The 17,539-nt window shown below is 47.4% G+C and overlaps 1 protein-coding gene across 1 annotated transcript in view; it reads right to left on the bottom strand.

Annotated features, from left to right (window-relative positions):
- Positions 1 to 17,539, bottom strand: part of dnah2 (dynein, axonemal, heavy chain 2) — an 89,012-nt gene that overhangs the window by 59,072 nt on the left and 12,401 nt on the right. Inside the window, exons 10-24 of the mRNA XM_088910071.1 lie at positions 16,927 to 17,132; positions 16,094 to 16,223; positions 15,534 to 15,716; positions 14,891 to 15,105; positions 12,919 to 13,065; positions 12,505 to 12,661; positions 11,498 to 11,737; positions 10,651 to 10,839; positions 9,889 to 10,036; positions 6,695 to 6,887; positions 4,316 to 4,516; positions 3,384 to 3,540; positions 2,742 to 2,916; positions 884 to 1,047; positions 88 to 249 (exon numbers count right to left, since the gene is read on the bottom strand). Coding sequence (XP_088766197.1) covers positions 88 to 249; positions 884 to 1,047; positions 2,742 to 2,916; positions 3,384 to 3,540; positions 4,316 to 4,516; positions 6,695 to 6,887; positions 9,889 to 10,036; positions 10,651 to 10,839; positions 11,498 to 11,737; positions 12,505 to 12,661; positions 12,919 to 13,065; positions 14,891 to 15,105; positions 15,534 to 15,716; positions 16,094 to 16,223; positions 16,927 to 17,132 — 2,667 coding nt within the window. The remainder of the gene's footprint in view (positions 1 to 87; positions 250 to 883; positions 1,048 to 2,741; positions 2,917 to 3,383; positions 3,541 to 4,315; positions 4,517 to 6,694; positions 6,888 to 9,888; positions 10,037 to 10,650; positions 10,840 to 11,497; positions 11,738 to 12,504; positions 12,662 to 12,918; positions 13,066 to 14,890; positions 15,106 to 15,533; positions 15,717 to 16,093; positions 16,224 to 16,926; positions 17,133 to 17,539) is intronic.

The raw sequence follows: 17,539 nt of genomic DNA, 5'->3' as shown, positions 1-17,539 counted from the left end.
CACAGCCTGGAGCTATGGACTGGGCCCGAGCTCTGGGGTGACAGAACCAGGAAACCACTCTGCCACTGACGCCTGCGCGGAACTTGCCTTGAGCTCGCGGCTCAGCTTGTGCAGCCTCTTGTACAGGGCCTGGGCCGTGCTCTCCATGACCTCCGTCTGCAGCGTCTCAAACTGCCCCACCTTCCACTCACTCCAGTGGGACTCCCACTCCTTGGTGATCTGCCAGACCTGCTGCAGGAAGTCCAGATCCTGAGTGGGACAGAGGGAGAGAAAAATGGGTGTTTTAGACAACGCATGCCATCAGTAACTGCCAGAAATGTATTAATTGCCACTGTCCTGTTCTGCACAGAAAAATTTAGAGCAGGCTGGCAATTCAAGACTTAACTGGGACGTTAGCAGAAGTTTTCTACTTGGACTTTTTTTTTTTGTTTTAACTGAAAACAGATTAGGTCTTTAAATAATGCAGTACATACATAATGCACCGTCGCATCTCATACACTCCCAGGAACACAACACTTAATGTTGTTTCTTAGGTAATGCTAAATAAATTCCCCACTTGCTTTGCTCATACACAAATGTCTCTCCTTCTTCTGTTTAGTCTAGTCTGGTGCTTCACAATTCATATTCTAAGGAGGGGTGTTATCTCGCCAATGAACTGTACCATCAACATGAGGGTATTGCATTAATAAAGATGAACAGACGGTTTGATCATAAATTCTTGGTGAATACCTCAAAGTCTTTTGGGATTTCTCTGTGCCACAAAGGAAAGGAAGAAAAAAAGAAAGCAATGCCCATCCACATGCTTTTTAGAAAAGAATTGCTACTGGTCTGTCTCCTTCCTCAGGCAGTGTAAGCGGGGAAGACAGCAGGGCACAGGTCTGACCTTGTCCAGGGCCAGGATGTCTTTCGAGGAGGGCTGCTCGATCTTGAAGATGCCCAGGCCATGGCGGATGGAGGCCTCTTCCTCCTTCAAGGAGTCCAGCTGAGCACGTAGGCCAATGATCTGCTCCAGGGCAGCATCTGAGCTCACGGAGCTGCTGAAGGGTCCTGTGATGCACACAGCGCAGAAAAGACACAACTCACACACAAGCATACAGTAGGTACAGCGGACTCCCCCAGAAACTCTGCTCATCGCCCCCAATACCTGGGCTGCCTAATGTCCTGAAGAAAGACAAAAATCAAAATCCTGTGCAGTAAAGTCTCAAAAAAATTAAGAACCCCAATCATTCAGGTTTGGGTACAATAAGGTTTTAATTTTACAATTGTCTGCAGTCCATTTAAATGTACTGTTTTTTGCAAAAAGGAGAATACGTGTTCTTAATTTAAAAATCTCTTATTTAGATTATTTATCAACACCTCAACTGCAGATACTTCTGTTTCACTTATGCTGAATAAAGCTACCAGGTACAGAACAGTGCTGTGTCCACTAGCACTGCTGCCTCACAGCTCTAGTGTCCTGGGCTCAGGACTGGCCTTGGGGACGTGTGCGTGCGGAGTTTGCATGTCCTGCTGGGATACAGGTGGGGTTTCTGCTGATGCTCTGGTTCCCTCCTAACTCCTACGGGTCAGCCGTCAGTCTCCAGGTGTGTATCACTCCGTGAGGAAGGCAGATGAGGAAGACAATCCTTCCCCCTTACCCTCCACCCAGCACTCGGAACAGAGCATGGATTCCGTGGAAGGACGAATAGAGATATTTTCTTTTTCTACGGCTGGTTACATTTTAATGCACAAACGGTGGGCACAAGGCTAGATTACCACCTGGTTTTTATGCCTGAGTTGTGTAATGAATATCTGTTAATACCATTTATTTTCTGGCTGGGCTCAGAAGCAGGGACACCCAGTGAATTCCTAGCAAAGGGGAGAGGGGATTGGGCTGGACAGAGAACGGGCTTTAGGGATGATTTATACTGAAGATGATTAACTAGCATGATAGATCTGGCCCAGCTCTTCAGAAGCCTGGCACTGGCTCAGCATGAGACGCAGGACTGCCAGCTCAACAAACAGCTCCCGACTCCCAGACGGGCCTTGATTAAGGAGGTGTTTGTGCTTCTAGATGAGATTTTCCTGGACAGACTCTGTTCACAAACCCTGCTGAGTTAACAGTGGGTGGCCTGCTTTTGGAATGGGGGCAGGGATTAAAAGGGGAAGGAAATAAGAAGGGTAGGAGAATTTCAATTAAGTTATTTTATTTTCGCATGCCAAGAATATTTTTGATTTTCACATCAAAAATAAAAATCTTCGTCTCTGCTGTGACACATTCAGAATGTGTGATTACGCGGACTTACAGTCAAGGTGAGGGCTAGTAAACTCCAAAAGTTATTTTTTGTGTTTCAGAATATCAGAATTACTGCTTGGTATTTTCAAAGATACAACTAAAAATCCATCTGATAATCCAAAAAACAAGATATATATAAGAAGAGAAATATGGACATAGTGTATCTTGAAATGAGATTGCAATTTTTCCATAATAAAACTGCCTTCTTGCCTCATGCATACTTTGCGGACTTTGAGAAACCGTCTGCTGCGCAGGGTGAGTGGAACAAGCTGGCAGACTTGGACTGAACACCCAAGAGAGAGTACGAGAAGGGAGAAGAAGAGAGAGGGAAGAGGCAGACGGGGAACAGAGGAGGCAATAGACTGGCAATGAGACTGAGACATGGGGGAGTGTCGAGAGAGGAAGAAGGGAGGGATAAAGGAAAAGAGGGAGGCAGGAGTTCAACAGGAAGGTACAGTAAGTGTACCTGTGGCTGAGAAGTCCTCCAGTGTGGAGTGCACTTTCTTCTTGAACTCCTCCGCGGAGAAGAGGAGGCTGCTCTTGAACTTCTCCTTGTGCTTCTTCAGCATGCCGTCACTGTCGATCAGGCACTGCTGGAAGGACAGCCACTCTCCGTTCAGTGCCTCAAGCATAGCCTGAACCTGCAGACAACAGACAGCAGAGACCAGGGATCAAAGTGGGAAAAGGAGATGGAGAAAGTGAAAGGGAGAGAGAATGAATTAAGGTCAGCTCTGTTATACAAGCTGAACTGCTTGGTGATATCTAGATGTAAAAACCAAATACGTTTCTTGCTGAGCGGTCAAAAAATCTCTGACAGTTACAGTTGTAACATGCATTTTTATTCTGTGACAGTGGGATCTTGAGTCCATGCCCTTGTAAGAAAGTCACAGGTCAGAGCCAGCATATCTTGGGTGGGTAGTGGGTAGGTGTGACTGTGTGTGTGTGTGTGTGTGTGTGTGTGTGTGTGTGTGTGTGTGTGTGTGTGCGTGTGTGCGCACGCACTGCTCAGGTAAGTGCTGGGTGTGGCATTTGTTTCTGGGATAAGTGTGTTATGTGCTAGGTTTTGGGGCTGGTCATCTAAGGCACGCAGGCTCCAGGCTGAACTTACTGTGCTGTCGGTGGCGACCTCATATTTCTCCAGGATGGCAAACTGCTCGTGAATCGGGGGAATCTGGGCCTCCATCTTGGACAGGTCAGCCTGCAGGGACTCCAGCAGCTTCAGGCTGGTGCCCAGCTCCACCAGGGTCTGCGGGGGCTTGCTGACTCTGGGCAACACAAGACACAAACACTGTTCCCCCATGCATACACTTTCTCCTCCCTGCACCCTTCTCCCTGCTGCCTCACCACCATTCCTCAAAGTGTAAAAATCCCAAATCTAGGAACAGACAATTTAGACAAGGAAAACCACAAAGCCTCTGTCTGGTTTCTATAGCTAATTATGAAATGAATTAACCTTTATTGCCCTTAAGAGAATTTGTCTTGCACATCTAGAGCTCATACCATATAACACATAACAAACATTCAATGCAGCAATAGTATAATACTGACATTTAACAACATTTGGGGTGGGAAGATGTGGTGAGTGTGTGAAAGAGTTAGCTACAGCAAGCACTACGGTGGTTGGAGGCAAACGGAGGGCAATTAGTTGGGGCAGGTAGCCTGGGTGTTAACCGGAGTAGGCTGTTAGGCAGTTATGGCAGACAGGCTACTGGAATGGGTAGCTAGGGTTATCGGCAGGACAACTGGGTTATATAGCTGGATGGGTTGCTTGGATTTTGATTGAGCTAACTGGTTAAGTCTTGTAGCTGAGGTATGTAGTGGGGATGAGTGTTTGCTGTAGGTGATTGGGGTGGTTACCTGTGGTCTGTAGTCTTAATTAAGCAGATCAGGGCAAGTCATGGAGTGGGTAGTTGGGGTCACTAGTTAGACTAGGCAGTTGGGGTGGTTAACCTGGGTGGGTGGTTAGGGCTTTAGGTAATCTTGTTAGAGTGGTTATCTGGGACAGCCCGTTGCAGATGGTGGGTAGTTATGCTAACTCACTTGTCTGCGTTCTCCTGCAGAAAGGCATGCAGCTCGCGCAGCCGGGCGCTGGCCATCTCGTTCAGCAGTGTGGTGAACTTGCCCTGCCACTCGTTGCACTGCTGTACCAGGGAGAACTTCAGGGAGGAGCAGTCCAGCAGCACAAACTGCACGCTCAGCACCGTCTCCTCCTTCTGCACATTGTTGGCCACCTCTGTGTACCTGTGCCACAGCAAGAAAAACAACCCGGATCACAGCGCAGTGATCGCAGCCTCTGGGACACTGTTCTTCTTGACATTTGGAAAAAAGGATATCTCAAGAAGAGAACCCACCCACTGTGGAGTCACAAATAAATTATGCCTTAGCTTCCTGGAAGCATGCTGGGAGAATGAAGACGTGTAGATACCCTGCAGGCTCCACAGTGCCTCACTGGAGAGTCATCTCTGATTGGAGGAGTGGAGTGTCTCTTGCCGACATCACTGCCTGGAAGGACGTTGACTCAAAAGAGAACCCTTGCTGAGCGAGGGTCTGACTGGTTAACTAAAGCCCATCCTACCCCGTCAGTGCCACCTCCCATGTGGACTACAGCATTCCTGAGCAAGTCCTGCTCAGAGCGTTGGCCCATAATGGAGGAACCCCAAACCCCTCTCTAAAAGAGCTTTTATAACCATGCTCAGACTCTCAGCTAGAGTGTTGGCCATGCCTATGTGGGAATATGACCCTGTTTTTAATTCTGTACACCTCTCCGAGATGGCTTTGGCAGAAAGGGCCCCTACAGAAATTGCATTACACTGCATTATATTACTTTTAAATGTACCCAAATTTCCCAAATCCAATCTGCTGATTGCATATCCCTCCCCTCCCCTTTCCCATCTGCCTCTGATACAATAAAGGTCTCAACAGCAATTCAAAAAAATGCATACGCATATGCACTCTAATGCATCCTAATGTATTGCAGAGAGGTAAGGAGATCACGGCTCTGTGCATTACAAACTTAAAACAGCTCTAAAACAAAAAAAACAAGCCTTAATTGGATGTACAGCATACAGTCAATGTTGAAATTGGGATAAGATTATGTAGCACATCCAATCAAGATTTTACTTTGTCATATTGTGAGCTGACGACCCAGTTATGGACCAGATTTTTGATCAGCTAATTGTCCTCCTTACTTTGCACTGCATTGAAAAACACTTTGGCAGGCCCTGGAACTATACTCTGACTGTGGAAATTAGTCATAGCGTACTGGCAGTCTACAAAGACGAGATGCATGGATCCTACATGAGCAGATGCAAATGCTTGCAAGAGCTGTACAACAGTCCCCTGATAAATAATACACTTAGTAAATAATGCACTATGCTACCCAAAGGTACTGACATACAGTGAAGACATGGCAAAACTGGCGTGGCAAAAGGTTAATGGGCAAGATGGCCAAGTAAACAAATCTGTAATGCAGTACAGGTGCAAACTTTGCCTAGCAATTGTAGTGCAGTAAACTATCCCAAGAGAGGGGTTTTCAGTGTTGATTCAGGAGTATCCTGTGTCCTTGTAAAGTATGTTAGTTTACTACTGGGATCTCAATGACTTGATCAAACCAAGCACAGCCACTGGCTATACAGACTCTACAACATTACATTATGAGTGTTTGCTATGTAACTGAAAGTAGTAATGCTTTACTTGAATGGGGCTACTTAACATTCATAACTCCCCCATAAACACTACACAACATAATGCAACAACATGCAGAATAATCCTTTAGAGCCATTTGTGAAAATGACATTACAGGCATGTGATTTATTCATTCCAGTTCGTAACGAGACAGTTTCAGCTGGAAGCTAAGAGCAGAACTCCAGACAGAGAGAAGTGAGATGAAAATGATGAAGCATTAAAGACTGGAGCTGCACATTTGCTGCACATGCAGCTCAGTTACTAACAGTGGCCCTGGGATGTTTATGCAAATTGTATTTTGCTGTATGGTTGTTATGCATTTTCTTATCTCATGCAGTGTTTATAAAGGAGCTGTGACAGTTTTGTACTTCCCTTTTAAGCAAAGAGTATTATGACAGAGGCAGAGAGAGCAGTGAAGTTAAAGAAAATACAGGAGGGTATTGGAGAGTGAAGGAGGGAAACCACAGTGCAAAACGCAGAACTAACCTGAAAACCGCCAAATATATTGTAAGATATCATGAGCCCTGGTCCTGGAGAATTCTGTGTGATTTTGTGTCTTGTTTCCAGTTGTGAGTTTAATTACTTATTCAGATCACAGCTTTCAGATCAAGACATTCAGATCAAGAAATAATGAGCCGTGTTGTTATGCAAAGATTTCTTTGGCCTTGGAAACAGAAAGTATAAGCTGCCCGGTGTGCTAAGGGCAGGGAGCAAGCACATGGCACACGGCCTCACCTGGCGATGTCGGCGTCGAAGGAGGACACGGGTGGGTTGAGCCGCTGGTACCGCCGGATGAAGGAGTCCTTGTTGATCTCCCAGATCTCGCGGTAGGTGTCCCAGGTCTTCAGGTAGGTCTGGAGGTGGCCGGCGTTGGCAGACATGCCAGACGCAATCTGAGCCTGGATTTTCCTGATCTCCTCGTCGCGCTCTGGGGGACAGATGGGGCTCAGTGGGATCAAAGGAGACCCTTCTCCAGGATTTCAACCCAAAAAGAACACCATCTAACATACCTAATTTAACAAAAGTATTTAAATTAATTTCCCCTGGTTATAATAATATTGCCTAAGTACAGCATATGAATAATTTCTAATACTGTAAGTATGCCCTGCAATTTTCATCAAATTCAACAGACCTGACCATAACCCATTTGCAGTATCGCTGGATCAGACCTCAGACCTGACCGGAAACCATTTGCAGTGCAAAGGACACCACCTCTCCTTTTCACTCCAGACATTTGGAACTGATTACAAAGCTCAGACAGGACAGTATGTCTTATTAACACATTGCTGTCTAAAATGTTCACGCTGACAGGGTCTGCAAGCCTCAGCTCCCTCTCCCAAGCTCTGCCACTGGGCTGTCCTGCTCACTGCCCAGGAGCAGCAGGTGAGCAATGACATTTCACACTTGCACACTTCTGTTCTAAAAATAATCACATTGTTGAAAAAATGACTGTGCTATATACTGAAGGGCCTTAAAACACAACCTATGAGTATTTGCACCATGAGCATTTGTTGCATTTTCAGTGCCTCTCTGTATATTGGGGTTTGGATTTTTTCCTTTAACACTTGCACGTATGGCATGCATTCCAGGCATTGCACTCATTCACTGCGCACAACTGTAATTTCTCTGACAAGCCTTTTCCATTCGCTTCTTGTAAACATTCTGACAACGCCATCAGTCGGACAACGTTTTTGTCTGGGGCACTGAACAGGACTTGGCATGACCTAAGTGAAGCAGTAATGTCCTGCTTAATGGAAATACAAAAACAGGCTCTAATCGTGGTTCCAAATTCTATTTGACTAGTATTTCCGAAAAACAACCTATTTAATCACTATGTGCATATGTTAAGATAAGGTGATTGGGTTGATGCTTTTTTTGTTAAGGCACGTTTACATACATTTGAATGATCCTCTATATCAAAGAAGTTATTCCTGCTTTGTCAGGGACAGATTTGCATGCTCCCATTTATTAACTGAACATCCTGTCGGTCCTAGAACAGGTTTTGCCTCCTTAGACAGCACTCAACTGTGTGAAAGGGAGCTGGTCAGGTGTGTTGCCGAAAGGAGCAACTGCCTCCGGTGCCAGCAGTAACCTCACACCTGCACCTTCACCATTCGCCAATTCACCATGCAGAACAACAACTGGGAATCGAATAGCACATATTTTGCAGAGACATCTCTTCTAATCCTAGTGAGAGCTCATCCATACACGTAAATGGTAATTAAGATGATTTAGTGAATTACTGTAGCTGCCAAAGCTCATCTAATGAAAAAGGCAAAATGGAGCACTGTGAGAAGCAGAGAGTTAAAAGAAAACTGAAACCACAGACATGATTCCTTCGCCTTTCTTGGAAGCCAGATTGGATAAACAAGAAGTCAAGAACATGTTGCAGCTGCAGACCACTTTTCCTCTGTGTGTAGGATCTCCAGTGCTCCTTAATACATACTGATAAAGATATACTGTGCAAAGATTATATAGAAATGCAATGTGTTTATTATCCTAGCTCTGTAGCGTGTGGATATTGCTCTTGCTCTGTAACGTGTTGACGTTGTCCTTGCTCTGTAGCATGTGGATATTGTCCTTGCTCTGTAACGCGTGGACGTTGTCCTAGCTCTGTAACGCGTGGATGTTGTCCTAGCTCTGTAACGTGTGGATGTTGTCCTTGCTCACAAGAGTTACTTGGGTGACCTGTGTCAGCTGGAGGATTCTCGTGAACTGGATGCTGGGAGCGGAGATGCACGGCCATTATCAGCCTGAAACATCTGCTGACGCAAGCCCGGGCTGCTGCTCTTAACAACAGATAAAACTCCGGGAAAACAAAAACTCTGCTTTGTCTGCAGGAGCTGAACGACGCGAATGCCTTGGAGGCACTAGCACTCTACATATCCCCAGATAAAACAGCTACAGTACATTCTATCAGGGAACCACATCTAAAAGCAATGAATGTACAGTCGTACACATAATTACAGGCACTCTCCATTCCAGCTGTATTAATTAAAGATTTTTAATGCATGATAAATGTTGTTCGTTAAACTATACTTACTGTATTAGATAATGATGACTTTTGTCAGCTTATTGGATGCTTGCTCGTCCTGGCAGGAGCCAGTTAATATTCTGCTGAAATAAACCTGCTAAGACACAGGCTTTGAACACTCATTTCTGCAACCTTGTCTCTGAAGTTGGGAGCTGGGAATGTTTTGCAGATGGATACATGCAGTAGGGTCAATCTTTTTTTTGTTTGAAATTTAGTTTTGAAAAAGGTTTACACTGGCGGTGGCAGAGTCCCGGGTACCCAGAGGGTCTCTGCACTGGGGGGTGGCAGAGTCCCGGGTACCCAGAGGGTCTCTGCACTGGGGGGTGGCAGAGTCCCGGGTACCCAGAGGGTTTCTTCACTGGGGGGTGGCAGAGTCCCGGGTACCCAGAAGGTCTCTATGCTGGGGGTGGCAGAGTCCTGGGTACCCAGAGGGTCTCTGCGCTGGGGGTGGCAGAGTCCTGGGTACCCAGAAGGTCTCTATGCTGAGGGTGGCAGAGTCCTGGGTACCCAGAGTGTCTCTGCGCTGAGGGTGGCAGAGTCCTGGGTACCCAGAAGGTCTCTATGCTGAGGGTGGCAGTGTCCTGGGTACCCAGAAGGTCTCTGTGCTGGGGGTGGCAGTGTCCTGGGTACCCAGAAGGTCTCTATGCTGGGGGTGGCAGAGTCCTGGGTACCCAGAAGGTCTCTAATCTGGGAGTGGCAGAGTTCTGGGTACCCAGAAGGTCTCTATGCTGGGGGTGGCACAGTCCCGGGTACCTAGAGGGTCTCTACGCTGGGGGTGGCAGAGTCCTGGGTATCCAGAGGGTCTCTAATCTGGGGGTGGCAGAGTCTCGGGTACCCAGAGGGCCTCTAAGCTGGGTACCCGGCAGCTCTCCACGTCTCTTGGTTGGATGCTCACCAATGATGGAGTGGATGTGCTCACGGTGGGACCGACGCCTGGTCAGCAGGTCGGGCAGCCGCTTGAAAACGGAGATGGTGCTGATCAGCTGGCTGCCGATGTTGGTGACGATGTTAGCCAGTTTCTGGAGAGTGGGAGAGAACTCCACCTGCAAACACACATGGAAAAACACAATTTTATGTATGAACATACACTAGAACACTAAACGCTTATGACGAGAGGAGCTCTGTTCAGCCTGTCTAGAGGGTAGCGTTTCTTCAGGTATCAGCTTCAAAAACATGGATGGGCAGGTTTTCTCACACACATGCCACCTTGTGTGCAAAGTAAAGTCTTATATTCTCATTCTAAAATGCACATGACTAGTTTGTTCTTCTGTTATCTAGTTGATGTGTCACATGTTCGTTCTGGTTCAAGTTAGTTGCGCAGCTTAATCTCATTTGGAGACTCTTTTTATTATGTTCAAATGAAGTTGTCTGTTGGGTTTACTTTCTTCGGCCTTCACAATTTTGGATACTTGTCAGGTCTCCTAGTAGCTTCCACTGTTTAAGACTAAAGGGATTCTGTCTCTAACCAGAGCCATTTCTAGACACTTTTCAACGACTCCGAAATAACTTGGTCATCATTCTTTGAACAGTTAACAGAATCAGGCCCCACCCTTAGTTTCACATGGTGGCTTTTGTTGAAGGATTGTAGAATATGCTTCATCACTGTAGAGAGTACCTTGGGACTGGCCGTGCTGTGTGTTGCAGTATGTCACAGTACCTGTGCTGTGGAGCCTGGTGCCTCTTGGTGCAGTATCACCAGTACCCTGAAGAGGGGGTTAGGTGAGGTCTTGCTGTCCCCATTGATGGCCTTGGAGAGCTCCTGCAGGGACCACTTCACATTGAGGCGGAAGGCCTCCTCCACCATGCGGTCCATCTTATCTGTGTAGTTCACCCAGTGCTGCTGCACCTGTGGGGAGGGAAGAGAGGGGTCAAAAGACACAGGCGGGACACAGGGAGACAAAGAGAAACAGAAAGGGAAAAAAAAGGATACTTGGGTGAGAGGAGAAGAATAGGAGATTGAAGAGCAACAGGGTTGCGTGGTAGCGCAGTGGTGAGCACTGCTGTCTCCTGGCAACACTGGGGACCTGGGTTCAGTTCTTGACCTGGGGTGCAATATACAGTAAGTGGAGTTTGTATGTTTTTACCATGTTCGTGTGGGTTTCCTCCAGATGCTCCAGTTTCCTCCCACAGTCCAAAGACATAATGGTAGGTAGGTTAATTGGCTTCTGAGAACATTGGCCCTGGTGTGAGTGTATGTGTGCCCTGAGGTGAACTGATGTTCTGCTCAGGTTGTACTCCTACTTGTGCCCATTGCTGCCAGGATAGGAAAGCCCTTAAGTCCCACAACCCTGAACTGGAAGGTAGGCAATAGTAGGAAGAACCTGAAGTTCCCAGCAGGTCTCTAGCAGACGAGGCAGAGAGCTTCCTACTACCTGGGCAGTAGGAGAAGTTCTGTCCTTTCTGAAGGGAGAGAAAGAGAGGGGGCAGATAGTGGCACAGAGGAGATAAAGGAGAGAAGAGAGGGGGGGTGAGAGAAAGGAGAAGAGGAGGCAGGCAGGAGGCACCTCAGGTCCATCTGTGCGGAACGTTTCGTAGACACGGGCCATGATGGCCACAATCTCCTGGTGGAGAGTGATCAGGCGCTGCTGCTGGCTGTCCTGATGGGCGAGCTGGTCGCCCTCGAACTCCAGGTCCCGGTAGATGCGCTTGCCGTCAATGCGCACCAGCAGCAGCTCGCTGATCTGGCGGGCAGCACGCGACACCAGCAGGTTGGCAGCCTTGTACTCATCCACGATTAGCTGCAGCTGGAGAGCAAGAAAAGAGAAAAACAGCCATAACCTCTTCACAAGTCCCTCATATCACAGGCTTTACTTTATACCTCATTCTCTTTGTGCATCCTATTTTTAATACTAACAGGACAACATTCAAGCACTGTGCTCTAGATCACGGCTGGCTCAATTTCATCATCCTCCAAAAAGAACTGATTTTAAATCCCTAAATTTTGTTCAGGTGGAAAACACTCATTTTATTTTGGCTTTCCACACTTTATTTAATTTGCGACTTTGTCTCAGTCTTCTGGGAAGAAATTCTACTCTGGAGCACAAAGCTCTGAAATTCTCCAGCCCCGGTGGCCCCCAAACACTTGAGAGAACCTTTCCCTGCACTCCTCATCATTTGTCTTAAGACCCTCTTAAACAGGACACAGCAAAACCAGCAACACCACCACTTGTAAATATAAGGTTATTGTACATTTGGGATGGAGAACAGCTCTCGACAGTCATCTTGCAGGTTTAATATTTAATTTTCAATTAGTAAATGATTAAGACTTCAGAATACAGGTGATTAGAATCCTTAGCTCAATTAAGTAAGTTAAGACTGGGAGTGGAATGAAAGCTAGATGAGCCTGTGGCCATCGAGAATGGGGATAGATGCTACCTTACATGCTGTCTCTTTTTGTACAAGGACAAGACTCCAACAGTGACAGAGCTAGCACATTTATTTGGAAGGCTGGGAAGCTGGGATTAGGTCCGGGAGTGAGGGCCCTCGCTCTGATTATTTTTCTCCCTCCTACCTTGCTGGCATGCAGCCGGCAGTCATTGATAAAGTAGCTGGACGCCCCTTTGGAGGACCAGAGGAGCTTGGACAGCCCGGGCTGGATCTTCTTATCCAGGAAGCGGATCCGCTCGCGGAACAGTCCCAGCTCCTCCTGGGACAGCGCCTCGATGATCCTGAGGGCAACAGATACATGCATAATACAGCACACAGACTATTACAGAAATCCAAAGTGGAAAAAAAAACAGATTTGAATTTGTTTAGCTTTATCACAGAACAGTACAACTATCTACACACCTGACCAAACAGGTGTGCGGGAGATAAATGCTACGAAAGGCTGATCCTGTGTGGGAGTTTTTTGCAGCATATGCGTCAGTCTTTGGGGGTCAGGAGTGGAACTCGGCCAGCCAGGACAGGCAGCGGGAAACCTCACCTGTTGTAGTCGCGGACCACGAGCAGCACGTTCTCCATCAGGCTGCGCAGGTCCTCGCTGCGCTGGCACACCTCCGACACGTAGTGGGGGATCTCGAACAGCAGCCGCTCCCAGTAGTGGATCTCCCGAAACATCTTCAGGAGGGTCCTGGAGCCACAGTGCACAACAGCGGTCACGCTCAGGGACAAAACCGTTTGACACGGAGACACAATCTGCTGTCCCCTCACACGTACAGCTCCCTCTTGGGGGAACACCAGCTCACATACTTGGCTAAGTGCAAATGTTTTTTTTTTTTAAAGTTCAAGTTTGTAGAATATTTTATGGTTACCGATGTAATATTTCCAGCCCAACAAAGTGGCCACTACAGCTATACCGTGTTGGTGATACACTGCAGAAGTGACAATGATGTAAAAGGGATGTTTTGACAATGTCCAATAGTCAATGCAGTTTGGTGAGCTGGGCGAACAGTAAATCAGATGGGAAAGAAGGGAGTTAAAAGAAAGGAAGAAAAGTAGGTAATGTCAGATGGAAAAAGAGGCAACAGAAATTAAAACAAGGCACTAGAGTCAATATCCATTCTCCTTCAAGCACAGACCGGGATCTCTAATGACCACAAGTTACAGTGGTGCTAGAAAGTTTGTGAACCCTTTCAAATTTTCTGAATTTCTGCATAGATTTGACCTAAAATGGCATCAGATCTTCATCTAAGTTATAAAAATAGATAATGCGAACCCAATAAAACAAGTAACACACAGAAGGATATACTTTTTCATTCAATTATTGATCAAAATGATCCAACATTAAATGTCTTTGTCGGAAAAAGTATGTGAACCTATGCTTTCAGTAAGAACTTTCTAGCATCTCCCAAGATAATTTGGCCTCTCCTACATCACAGTTTCAAGTCAAGAAACAGCTTTTAGATAACCTAACCTCACCAAAAAAACAAAACGCAACAAAAAGAAAAATGGTTTGTCAGTGAGTACAAGACTAGCTGGGGAAGATTGAGAGTACTGTCAAAGCAGAAATACAGGGAGCCAGACGGGGAGACCACTCAGCCAAGCTACTACTACAGCCCGGAGGAGCACAACAGCTTCTCGGGAGGAAACAAAGCAGGTTCATGTGTGACTGAGGAATCTATCAAAGAAAATGCCTTCTGGGCACACTGGCAACAGCTTAACCCTTCTAGCTAGTAAAAATGACTAGCCAACCAAAAGAGCAACATCTGGCTAAATGATTTACAAAAACCTATATCATATATATATGATGACAAAGACCTGAGAGGTAGAACACGAGGACTGTCCTCCAAACCCTCCACAAACTAGAAACAGCTATTAAAGTTTAGCAGAGCCCCTCCGGAAGTACAGTACCAGTAACCCCAGAACAAACGCAAATCAAGCCCCAGGGCTTCAAGCTCAGGAAAGCCTGTGGGCCCAACAACATCTGTAACAAGATGTTGAAAAACAGCAGTGCTGCGCTGCAGGAGGCCCAAACTGAGAGCTGAGGATTTCCCCAGGATCTGGACTGACATTAAGTGACCCCATCTGGCTCAAGAGCCTTTTCTACACCTGTCTGACTCAGGACAACAGGACAAGCACACAGCTGGACTGCCAGCACCGTGCCCTTCTGCTGTCACAGCCTGATGGACACACAGGCTGTCAGCTCCTCCACACAGAAAGAAAGAGGACTAGACTTGCCACTGCGCAGCTGCACAACAGGGAGGGAGGAACTCCCTCACGGTCCTGAGCAAGGTGCTGTACAGTACTGTATTATATTGTACACCTCTGTATTGTACTGCAACATATTGTGCAAACTGTTAATGCTCATTAATAATATTCTGTTTTGCACAACTGCTTTAGCCGTACCTGTGTAACATGTCACACCAATAGGTCTTGCTTGCATAGCACACAGAGAGAAACCCAGAGAGAGAAAGTGGCATGAGGCAGTGAGAGTTTAACAAGCTCGAGCCCCTGACTTGTCAAAGTTGAGGTCCAGCATGCCGGCTCTCTCCTGGCAGCGGCTCATGAGGGGGGAGTCCAGTCTCTTCAGGCTGTGCCGGTCAATACTCTGGCTCCACTCACTGAACATCCTCCTCACCAGCTCGTCCAGCGTCTGCGCCAGCTGCAGGTAGGCCGTGCGAGCCTCCTCGCCGCTGCCGATCTGCGGCACAAAGTGCGCCCGCTGCAGCACCTGAGCGCAACGGCCAGGGGAAGGGAAAAACAAAAGGCCACGTGCGTGAGTGTCTGCGTCAGGCCCTGCATCACGTAAGAGGCTCCAGAAAGTAGGGCATTTGTGTCCACTCCTGTGCTTGCTGCTGTGCGGTAGATATACTCTGTGTATTCTTGCATGTTGGAGCCCTGCACTTGATGACCTGCTCATTGTTTTTTTGAGAACAGCAAAAACTGCAGGGCTTGACAGAGACGCTCTTCCAGAGCATGAGCTCAGTGAGGGTAATTCTCACTATAAGGATGTTCCTTTAGCCTATGTCCTCTCAAAGAGAGCTTTAAAGTAGCCTGTCTGAGACTGAAGATGCCAAAGGTTTTTTAACCTTTAGCCAGGAATGAATACAAGAAGACGCGAGTCAGATCGAGCTGCCCGCGTGCGGGCAGCAGGCTCACCTCCATGGGCCTGTCGATGCGGCGACGCAGGGCTCTTGCCCAGTGCGCCTGCCCGGCCTGCTGTGGCATGTGTGCCGGCAGGTGCAAGGCCTTGTGGCTCAGCTCCTTGTTGACCAGGTTCATTTCCTCGTTGAACAGTGTGTACATGTCCACCGTCTTCCTGTCTATGGTTCGCTTGATGGCCTGGAGGAGAAGGGTGGAAGGGAAAAAAGGTTAGATGTCATTGTGGGGTGGAATCAAATTTTCTAGGGGATTTGGGGGGGTAGAGGTGTTAATGTAAGCCTTGATAGGTCAGTGCTCAATGCACATTTGTGAGGGGGAATGTATGCTGCCTTAAGATGCCCTTTGAACCAGCAATCAAGGAGCAACTTGAGTGAAGTGCCTTGCTCAAGGGTACATCATCAGCACCCTTAAGAGGATTTTTACCCACATCTTCCCAGTTTCCCAGAGCCCACGACTCTACTCCACACTGCTGCCTGATGGTCTGAGTATCTAATAATAATTCCGACTCAGCTGAGATTAAAGTGATTCCAGGTTCAGGTCCTGAGGTGCTGTCTGACCTCTCGTGTGGACAGGTGCTGGAAGACGTCCAGCAGCTCCACGCCCTGCTCCACGGTGCTGACTGTCTCGAACGCCGTGGTGATCAGGTTCTGCGTCATCACCTCCAGGTCCTTCACGCCGGCGCGGAACCTGTGGTGGTAAACAAACGCACGCACGCGGCCCGGGTTAACTCAGACCACCGAGTTGGCCCTGAGCTCCTCTCACAAAGTCAGTGCTTAAGGGGTGGCTTTACTCTCTACAGATCACTCCTCTGTCAGGGGCAAAGTGATTGTGCAATTAGCGCGTCGGCCCAAGCTTGGACTTGACCTCCAGGCCTTGAACTGGAATAGAAGACAGGCCTTTCTTTCCCTGTCAGGTGGTCAGCAGATCACACACATAAAAATACTGTCTGGACCTTTACTGAAGGATCAGCTGTTGTTTCACGGTTGAGTTCAAAGTGTTTTGGGCTGAGTGACTTGGTTCACATGAATCGAATTGCCTGGCAGTTTCACTCTTGTGCAACTTTTCCTTCTTGTCGCACTTAGTCACTCTTTCCCTGATTATAATACAAAATGGCAAAAAAGTCTGCTTTCAAACAGCAATGGCAATGCCAAATCCCACTACAATGGTTTAAGAAACCCCTCCCAGCAGCTCCAGTAACAGACTGCTGCAGCGGTTCAATGCCCAATCAATTTCAGAAAGAGAATTTCAGTCTTGACTGATTCAAAGACAATGTCCAGGCATGTGGCGGAGTGAGTACCAGACCCTGATACAATGGTGTTTGTCCACTGGAGTGGACACAGAGAGGTCTCCTGCCCCTCCGAGCCTCACTCTCTGCTTCCTGCAGGCTGACCTGTTGTAGTCGTCATGCCAGGAGGTGTTCTTGACGTCCAGGATGCCCTTCTTGACAGAGTGCAGAATCTGCAGGCTCTTCTCGAAGGTGCCCTCGATCTCAAGCAGGCTGCGGGCGATCTCCGGTCCCTGCCAGCCCCCGAAACATGGCAGCGGTGTCTGGGTCCCATCCTCCCTGCGGGCAAAGTGCTGCTGGCACTCACAGACCTGCAGGGACGTGGGAAGGAAGGAAGAGAACAGAGAGGAATAAAGGAGATGGGGCAGCATCTCCAACCCCAGTCCTGGGGAGTCCCAGTGCAACTGGTTTGACACATAAATATTATTACATCCAATTCTGAAGACACGGAACAATTTATTATGACACATGAATTGTTAAATGAAGTAGTTATGAGATTTATGAAACTCAAATCTGAAAAAACTTCAGCAGTCGAGAACCAGAGTTGCCTTAATTAACTGACCAATACATTTCAAGCATTCCCAATCTTCTGAAACAGATGACATAAAGTGACCAATAAGACTTTACTGGACTGGGGCTCACCAGGGCCTGGTACACAGTTCCTCAGAAAGCTCAGGTCCTGGCTGTGTGGTTGCTAAAGACCATGGAAATACTAGCT

Source organism: Atractosteus spatula, chromosome 3, assembly GCF_055471065.1.
Source record: "Atractosteus spatula isolate fAtrSpa1 chromosome 3, fAtrSpa1.hap1, whole genome shotgun sequence".
In the NCBI taxonomy this organism is placed as follows: Eukaryota; Metazoa; Chordata; class Actinopteri; order Semionotiformes; family Lepisosteidae; genus Atractosteus; species Atractosteus spatula.
This window is presented reverse-complemented; position numbering and strand designations above follow the sequence as displayed.